Source organism: Engraulis encrasicolus, chromosome 4 (genome assembly GCF_034702125.1).
Source record: "Engraulis encrasicolus isolate BLACKSEA-1 chromosome 4, IST_EnEncr_1.0, whole genome shotgun sequence".
NCBI lineage: Eukaryota > Metazoa > Chordata > Actinopteri > Clupeiformes > Engraulidae > Engraulis > Engraulis encrasicolus.
In genome coordinates this window covers 36231519-36241365 of record NC_085860.1, presented here as the reverse complement: position 1 = coordinate 36241365, position 9847 = coordinate 36231519, and the positions used below count along the sequence as shown (strand labels likewise).

Below are 9847 nucleotides of genomic sequence, written 5' to 3'. Positions count from 1 at the left end.
CAATTCATAATATAGCTTGGAATTGTATTCCCACTATACATAGTTCTGTATGATGTAATGATACCGAATCCACATTATATTCTCTTTTAATACCCAATTAGGTGTGCCAATGAATTATGGTCCTCTAAGTAAAATATGTTGGCATTGTAATTCTAACATAATGTGTACTAGCACATGGACAGGTGGTTTGTAGACCAATTAGAAGAAATTACTTCATGTAAAGTTAGATTTCCTGAGTATACAAGATTTTTGTATCATCTTCTTAAACAGATGATAGTTAAAGTCCTTTGTTTAAAATCAGTTTTAAAAACAGTGGCGACCAGTCTCTGTATTCATTTTCATTATGAATTGCAGAGCCACACTCCATTGGAAGCTTGACTGCTGAGACTGTAAACACAACAGCAGTATACCTGCAGTGGGAACAACCAGGAGAGTACCAGAGTACTTACTGGTACCAGGTCCAGACCTCAGGATGTCTCACTCCTCCTCAAAATAGTACAACAAGTAGAGAAGAGATCACCCTAACTGACCTGACACCTGGAACCAACTGTATATTTACAGTTTCTGTCATAACTGAAGATGGGGTTGAGGGAGAAGCAAAGACGATTTCTAACTATACCAGTAGGTCCCGTGACATATCACTTAATTTACAGACTATGGAGCTTTTTTTCCCAAGAGAAGATAATTATAGCCTAAAGTACATCCACTGCTTGTAAATCAGGGGTTCCTTATATTGTCCCATTGATTAAATGTTTTCTTTTTTCTTGTCATATAGAACCAGAGACTGTGCAGCCAAACATCTCCAACAATCAGAGCAATGACACCATCACCGTATCCTGGGAGGCTCCTGCAGGAAATGTGGAGTCATATGAGGTTCTCCTGAGGAGCCGCAATGGCAACCAAACCCGTGATGGACCGGGTGGAGGCAACCAGACTTTCACATTTAGAAACCTGTCAGCTGGGACGATATACAATGCCACTGTCATCACAAGGAGTGGACCCTTCAATGAAACATCTGGGGAAAGTACAACTGCCACATGTGAGTAGGATAAAATGACCTTAAGATTCACCACCTTTTAAAAATATTTGTTTAGCTGTTTCAGCCTAGATATGACTTTTCAAGTGTACCTTAACTCTTAGCTCATATTATTACATTTGTGTTGAAAGAAACAAAAATTCTTTCATTTTCTTTGACTACTGTACACATGACATGTTTAAATTAATTTTATGTGGACTGAGTATGAAATGAATGAACATCTCCTCTTCTCCATGCAGATCCCAATCCTCCTGAGAGTATTACCATAACATATAAAGATACGAACTCTACTTACATTGAGTGGACTCCAGCATTCTTCATGACCGATGCAGATGATTTTAGCTACTCTGTGACCATTTCAAATGCATCATATGTGCTTAGAGTATATAGTACACCAGATTTACAATACAATGTGACAGATCTCACATCTGGAACTCCACATGTCATCTGTGTGAAAACAGCAGGACCTCTTGGTTTCAACAGTACAGATGTTTGCCAAAATGCCACAACTAGTAAGTAGGCCTATGTGGTGACTAACCACATCAGTCTTACTGCTCAATGATGAATGTTGTTTCATTTGTCTTTTTTGCCAATGCATAATATATATTGGAATTGTATTGTCATTGTACATACTGTATGATGTAATGATACCCAGTCCACATTATGTTCTTTTTTAATACCCAATAAGCTGTGCCAATGAATTATGTTCTTCTAAGTAAAATTTGTTGGCATTGTAATTTTAATATACTGTGTACTTACTAGCACATGGAAAGGTTATTGGTAGAGCAATTAGAAGAAATTACTCCATGAAATTCAGATTTCCTTATTATACTAACTTTTTGTATAATCTTCTTTAGCAGTGTATATTTAAAGGCCTTTTTAAAAAAAATGAGTTGTAAAAAACGGTGGTGAGCAAACTCTGTATTCATTTTCATTCTGAATTGCAGAGCCACACTCCATTGGAAGCTTGACTGCTGAGACTGTAAACACAACAGCAGTATACCTGCAGTGGGAACAACCAGGAGAGTACCAGAGTACTTACCGGTACCAGGTCCAGACCTCAGGATGTCTCACTCCTCCTCAGACCTCCAATACAATAATGGAAAAGATCACCCTAACTGATCTGACACCTGGAACCAACTGTATATTTACAGTTTCTGTCATAACTGAAGATGGGGTTGAGGGAGAAGCAAAGTCCATCTCTAACTATACCAGTAGGTTCTGTGACATACCACCTTATTGACTATGGAGCTTTTTTCCCAGAGAAGATAATTACAGCCTAAAGTACATGCGCTGCTTTTATATCAGGGGTTCTTTATCTTCTTGCGTTGATTTAATGTTTTCTTTTTCTTGTCACATAGAACCAGAGACTGTGCAGCCAAACATCTCCAACAATCTGAGCAATGACACCATCACCGTATCCTGGCAGCGCCCTGCAGGAAATGTGGAGTCATATGAGGTTCTCCTGAGGAGCCGCAATGGCAATCTAAGCAGCCCTAAACTGGATGGAAGCATCCTGGCTTTCCCATTTAACAACCTGTCAGCTGGGACGATATACAATGCCACTGTCATCACAAAGAGTGGCCCCTTCAATGAAAGATCTGAGGAAATTACTTCTGCTACATGTGAGTAGGATAAAATGACCTCAAGATTCACCACCTTTTTGAATAGATTTTTTAGCCATTTCAACCCACCTACTACATTGCAAGTGCATCTTCATTGAATACCGGTGGTGTTGATGGATGTTTTTTGTAGTCACCGCATATGATGTTATATGACCACTGAAGCATGTTATGGCTCGTTTGAAAGTGGAGACTTACCTGTGTATCTCTACCATGCAAATGTTCATATTGACATTATTGCTACTATGTATGCTGTCTCAATCTGAGTTATAGTCAGATGAGGGCTATGTGGGCATGTCGCAGGCCAGACTTTCCCTTTGTCAATAGATCACTTTTTGAGGCATAATGAATGCACGAAATAAGGACTACATTTTGAAACGTGTTGTTTTTCAGATCCCAATCCACCAAGAGATATCGCCGTCGTTAGTAAGACTACAAGCTCCATTGATGCTAGCTGGCATCCACCGGCTCTGATGAATAATTCTGATGGTTTCACCTACATGGTGCACATCAGCAAAGCATTAAAAGAAGAAGATGAAAAAGAAGACGAAAAAGCATTTGAAGAAGACGAAAAAGAAGACGAAACATTGCAGCTTAGCCAGACGTGGCCAAACCTCCATTCAGGAACTCCATATTTCATCTGTGTGAAAACAATCGGACCACTTCACTTAAACAGTAATAGTTCTTGTATCATCGTCACAACGAGTAAGTGGATTTATAGAACACTAGTAATTGATTTTATGTCTTATATCGCGTCACATAAAAGTTGGTAATGCCAGCCAGTTTGTATGTCACATTGGTACATTTTGACTATACACTCTTTTCCCATCTCGCCAATGCCATCACTGTATTGTGTTTGTGGTAGGTACTGTAGTTTTACCACACTTGTTGACCATAGTGAGCCTTTTTTCAGATTGGTTGTCATATCCCTCTGCATCTTTTCGCAGGACCTGAGAGTGTTACATCTGTAGAAGCTTCAATTGTAACCAACAAAAGCATTACATGGAAGTGGACTGAACCACCTGACAAGAAGGGGGGTTACAAATACCAGTTGAACTTAACCGATGATACTAATAGTACTCCAATCAGGGAAACTATACGTGAGGAGACATATACGTTCAGTGAATTGACTCCAGGAGTTAATTACACTGTCACTGTCACCACACTTACTTCTGATGACACAGACGGAACACCCAAATTTGCATCCAAATGCACAGGTAAGCTCTTGTTTTCCTCTTCTGTCACAGTCAAATTTGCCTTTTTGTGGTTGTTGTTCATGATTATCCATATCAATTGATCATACACCTGTTGGTCGGTAGACTGATCCGATGACAGGACTAAGCTTATGTGCAGAGGCGATTCTAGGGTCAGGTGGGGCCCCAAGCGAAAATGCAAAAGAATGAACATTTGAACCAAAATCGCCACTACTGTGGTAAAGTGTGGGCTGTTATTCACTATCTAGGGGCTTGGGGGCCCCAAGCGGCTGCCTGCCTTGCCTCGTGGCAAGATGCGCCTCTGCTTATGTGTTGTATCATTTACCCGGCTATATTGAGCATTTATGTTAAAGATGTTGTTCATGTTGTGAAAAGTGTAGTGTAAAGGCTTTGGGGCAGTGGGATGTGTTGTGGTGGTTTTGAATATCTGTCTCTCACTCATTCTTTCTCATCACTATATACCATATGTTCTTGATTACGTCTGTAAAGACACAAGTGGACTTGCAGAAATGAAATGCAATGGTGAAAACCAAACACCATCTGCCCAGCTGGACTTGGAGTGGCAGAAACCTGAAGGACAATACACTGGATTCAACATCAGCATCAGAGCCATGACCAACTCTGCTGAAGACGTCTATAATAAAACACTGAAAAGCTGTAGTACATGTGATCACAGCATCAACAAATACCTGGAATATGCCACAGAGTACAATGTGACTATTTGGACTCTGGGATGTGGAAAGGCGGGGAGTTTCAGCAAGTTGTGCAAAACGGGAGTCACAGGTACTATGCGTGATTTTCATTAGGTGATTCTGTCAGATAGTAGAGGAATTGTATGGAGTGTTAGTGTAAGGGAGTGGGAGCCACAGGTGATGCCACAAAGCCAAAGGTCTAAGCCGATAGCCCAGTGCTACCACATTTGTATGAGGCTTCGGGAGTGAGGTTTACTAAGTAACATACTGTGGCCGAAATCTAAAGTCGGGAAAGATGACTGCAGCTTTTTGAGATATTTCACTAATTGGGATGTCTGTGCTCCACTAGCTCCACCAAAGGTTACAGACAGTGCAAAGGTGAAGGCAGAGGTGAAATCTCACAACACCATCCGGCTGACCCTTGGTGGTGAATTCCTGGACCCTTCGAGTGGACCTATCATAGAGTATGGGGTCCTGGTGTCTGACAGTAGGTCTTTCCTTCCTTAAATCACATATGCACTGTCATGGTTAACATGCATGGATGATTATAATGGTGATAATGCCACTGTAGCAGTATGTTAAATTGAAGTCATTTGCTGAAGTGTGAAAGTAAATTGTCTTTCCATTTACTGCTGCTCATCTTAAGATGAGACATTTGTGATGCTTTTATCATGTTATATTGCATTTGTTTAATATGATATCAACACTTAACAGATCTTAGGTTATTTGATCACAATCTTTTGACTTAGTTGAAATCAGTTATTATTCTCTTTTGCAGGTACCAATCCCAATTTCGTACCATCCGATTTAGCAAACACATACAGTGATTGGAAAGACAGAAAAGCTTCAAACTACCTTGCTACTATACAAGAGCCTCATGCAGTCTCCCGCAGTCTAGAAGAAAGCAAAATCATTGTCATTTTGGGAGATAGACAACAGTCTCACCATTCTCACTATGTGAATGGCCCACTGACCCCCACCAAAACATACAGGTAGAGAACAATAAGGAATACAGATACTCATTTCTTGCCTTGCTTAGGATGTGTTTAACATTTTCTTTAGCCTCCTCATTCTCTCTTTCATTTATGTTTACCTCAATCTCCACTCCCAAGGTTTGCAGTTGTCACCTGTACTGCCCTGGTCCTGAATGAGAGAACGGACCGTGTGAACCCAGACGTTTCAATTTGTTCCATTTCGCCATTTCCAAACTATTCTTTAGATCTTCCTCAAGACCCAGGTATGATGTCCTTTTCCACTTACTGTATTCTCATTCTAGATTGAATTTGCCAAACTATACGGTAACACTTTACTTGACGCCGGTGTCATAAGCATGTCATTACAGTGTCATAATAGTGTCATGAAACTGTCATAGATAAGTCATAACATTATGTCCATGTCATAAGCATTGCATGACTGTTGGACTTAAGTGACATTCGGTTATGGCAAAAACAACCTTGGGTTATGAAAGTCATGAAATGTTTATGACATGGACATAATATTTATGACACGTGCATAACTGTTTTATGACACTATTATGGCACTGTAATGACATGCTTATGACACCGTAAAGTGTCAAGTAAAGTGTTACCAACTATACTACCATACAAAGGCAAAGTGCATTAGCCACATATTTGGTCAAATTTTGGTTTAGACTGAAAATGGTCTTCATACCACCTCCTTTATTTTGTGGCAAAGCCTTATGGTCCAAGTGTGTTACAGTGTGTTATTGCTATGTCAAATTTCCACTAACTACAATATCCAACCTAATACTAATACTTTGAAGGCCTTTTTATCAGTTTCAATGTTGGCATAGTTACTTTGCTTTTATAGGGCAGTACAGTACGTAGGTGTAACTATTACTATGTCTGAGCAATTAGGCCTAAACAAAAACTGAGCCAGCATAGTCATTTTTGGTTAAAGATCACTTACAGGTGCACTGTGTAGGATGGTGGCCAGAGTATCTATTGCAACTATGCTGCTCATTGAAACTGTGCTGCCTATTGCCAAATTTGATCTTTACATGAAAGTTTACTAAGTAATAACCTAACATTTGCTCTTATGACCAAAGCACAGTACGTTTTGCAGCGAAACATGTCTATTTCTGGAAATTCAAAATGGCGGACATGGATCCACCTTTTCATGTATGAAAAGTGCAATTTTCCCAGTCATAATGAATACTTAGAATTTCATGGTGGTGGCTAAGTATTTGTGAAAAAAGGTAACGTTTGTGAAGGGGCAGCATGAATTCTGGAAAGAAACTGCTAAAATTATTACACACTGCACCATTAAACATATGAGTCTGAGCTTTGGCATGCACTGCATTCTCTGTATTGCTAGCCTGGTTCACACCAGACGGTGTGTGTCAGAGCCGTATATTACTCGAATCATGGACGCCATGTCTGCTCCCCACGGCGAGGATTCTACAGTGTAACCCTACTGTCAGCATGGAGTCAAAATCGCTGGATTTAAAATACAAATAAGGCTTCATAGACCATCAAACTTGGGTTGGAGTATTATCAAGATCCCAACATATGAAAACAAACGTTAACAAGTTCGTTCGTATAGAAGGGGTTTGCTTAAAAGAGGGTTTTGTCAGCATAGTTTTGATGTGCTTTGATGTGTTGCCTAGGTAGGGCCAACGTCAAAGTCGATATTTAAGTAATGTACACAAATAATATTCACAACAATGGTCAAGTTCATGTACATGGACCCTGGTGATACTTGCAGCAAAGTTTGACGTCGTGTCGAGATTTAGTAGTTTAAAACCACGATGTGCTCAGCAGTGCAGACAGTAGAAATCATAAGATGAGTCTGGATCAGTGGTGTAGTCTACGTAGAACGCGGGTGTACGGAGTATACCCACTTCTAAATTTTAGGGGCTCAGTATACCCACTTAAAATTGATTGATCCATTGTTTTGAATAGCAAAAATATATACAGTAGGCCTATACCCACTTCAAAAAATGCTCAAATATACAGTATACCCACCATAAAAAAGTAGACTACACCACTGGTCTGGATGCTCATAGGTTGAAACTGGACGTGGTTTTAAATCGCAGGGGAAAAGGCCCTTATTAGCGCAGAAATAGAATAACTATTACCAAGGGCAAAGTTATCTTTTCACAATAGCATAGTTGGCAATTAAGAATTGACAAGCTGATATCAAGTTATGACAGAAACCTAAACTTCATTCATTTTTAAAGTGCGGTCAGGAGTTTTTGAGAGCATGGTCAATGCCATCATGACTATTTATTTCAAAAGTAGGCCTAATTGCTAACAAAAGTCGAAGGGGGAAAATACATTTACCTCACACAACACGGAGAAATCTGTTTCGTTCTTGTTATTCCTTCTGACCTTTATGTTCCATAAGGGGAGTTTAGATCTGTGTCCAAATCCTCAGTTTCTGTCACGAGTTAAACAATGATTTTTTCCTCCTGACCCGGTCCTGCACTACAGCCATATGCACAACAGTTTGGCATAATAATAATGTAATAATATTATAGTGAAGTGTTAATTCTTATATCTGATAATGCTCATTAATGGGAGCGTTGGGAGCCACAGGACAGATTAAACTATATTGAGTCTTTAGAGATTAACAGAAAGGTTTTTGAAGGAATTTGTTGGTGATGAGGCTGCGCAGAAACATTAAATGCTCTGTCTATTTTCTGGCTGAAGCCATTGCGTGCTCTATGGCTGTGTACCAGACAGTAGTGCGTGTAGCTCTGCTCCACCAGGTGGCGCCGAAGCTACACACACACACACCGTCTGGTGTGAACCAGACTACTGTATTGTAGCATTGTATTGTAATCCAATAAAATCCCCCCAGTTGGAAGGAAGAAGTGAGACATTGGGATGTTTCCTTACTTTATTCAAGTACAGTCATCATGTTTGACTTCACAGACCTCAAAGTGTCATCTCTCCCCTTTAGTTGTCATCATCACAGCCTCAGGGGCCACTGTTGGCGTTTTGGCGTTTTTCCTGATCATTGCCATAGGCTTCTTCATCTTCCTCAAGAGGTCAGCAGTCCTGCTCTTAAACCTATTTTCCGTGATTGCTATGCTAGTTCCACATCCCTCTGAATAATATGCCAGATGCAGATTGGTTGATTGATTGATTCAATGATTCATTCATTCATTGATTCTTGGTTTTGCAGGAAAAAAAATAGTAGACGTGATACTGACATCGCATTTTCTACAATGAGGTGATTCTTTTTTATATCCTTGGCTTTTTATATTATTAATATGATAAATTGGTTTTCAAAAATATTATCCTTATGATGTATGTCATTGAGGTACCAACATTTTTTCACGATTTTCTTTCTTCTGGTGTTACAGAGGAAAAACGTAAGTCCTGACCAATTCATTTCACATATGTTCTGTATGTGTTGCTGTTTATTTTTCACTCGTTGTAATAATGAGCTTTTATAACCATCTGTTCAAACAGAAATGTGCCTGTGCAGATAGAGGAGTTTGATGCTTACTTCAAACGACTAAGTGCCAACACCAAATGCGGCTTTGCAGAGGATTTTGAGGTAAAGTCAACACAAAGTCTTTAAAGTCCCTCTTGGACAGGGTTGCCAGATGAGGCTGATGATTTCCAGCCCAAAAAATGCTCAAAACCCGCCTGGAAGCACTAAATCCCTCCCAATTCTATTGATTTCTATGGCTCAATTTTGTTTCTCCAAAATCCATTTTTACCCACAGACGGCCATCCTAAGCAGCCCAATAGGGCGGGAAACTGCCCAATCTGCAACACTGCTCTTGGAGAGCTCCTGAATGTGTAGGACAGTGACAATATCTCACCAAATGGTCTCTCTAATCTTTTCGAACATAAGTGTTCAGTTGCTGTTTTTTTCATGTCTAACTAGGACTTTAAGCCAGTCGGCACAGCCCAATCTACAGCCACTGCCAGTGTATTGGAGAACAAGTCAAAGAACCGCTACAGCAACGTACTGCCCTGTAAGTCAGCATTTGGGGATATCTGCACTACAGTGTCCTTTGACTCTCTGTTCTAAAAAGTAATGACAAGGATAAAACAAACTGAGCGATCCACATGTGGTAAACTGTTTAGCATATGTACAGTCTAGAGTGATATGTAATCACACATTCCTTTCATACAGATGAACCAGCCAGGGTGAAGTTGTCTATTCTCAGCAGCCAGTTTGATGACTATATCAATGCGAGCTACATACCGGTGATTATATTCATTCATTCATTCATTCATTCATTCAGCCATTCATTCAGCCATTCAGCCATTCAGCCATTCATTCATTCATTCATTCATT

At 39.9% G+C, this 9847-nt stretch overlaps 1 protein-coding gene across 1 annotated transcript in view; it reads left to right on the top strand.

The window, feature by feature from the left end:
- Positions 1-109: 109 nt before the first annotated feature.
- Positions 110-9847, top strand: part of LOC134448073 (receptor-type tyrosine-protein phosphatase eta-like) — a 16916-nt gene continuing 7178 nt past the window's right edge. Inside the window, exons 1-17 of the mRNA XM_063197833.1 lie at positions 110-128; positions 355-621; positions 776-1039; positions 1276-1548; positions 1984-2250; positions 2398-2661; positions 3052-3363; positions 3606-3875; positions 4362-4655; positions 4914-5051; positions 5343-5556; positions 5677-5801; positions 8492-8579; positions 8717-8764; positions 9007-9094; positions 9431-9521; positions 9683-9756. Of these exons, the coding sequence (XP_063053903.1) occupies positions 110-128; positions 355-621; positions 776-1039; positions 1276-1548; positions 1984-2250; positions 2398-2661; positions 3052-3363; positions 3606-3875; positions 4362-4655; positions 4914-5051; positions 5343-5556; positions 5677-5801; positions 8492-8579; positions 8717-8764; positions 9007-9094; positions 9431-9521; positions 9683-9756 (3096 nt within the window). The remainder of the gene's footprint in view (positions 129-354; positions 622-775; positions 1040-1275; positions 1549-1983; positions 2251-2397; positions 2662-3051; positions 3364-3605; positions 3876-4361; positions 4656-4913; positions 5052-5342; positions 5557-5676; positions 5802-8491; positions 8580-8716; positions 8765-9006; positions 9095-9430; positions 9522-9682; positions 9757-9847) is intronic.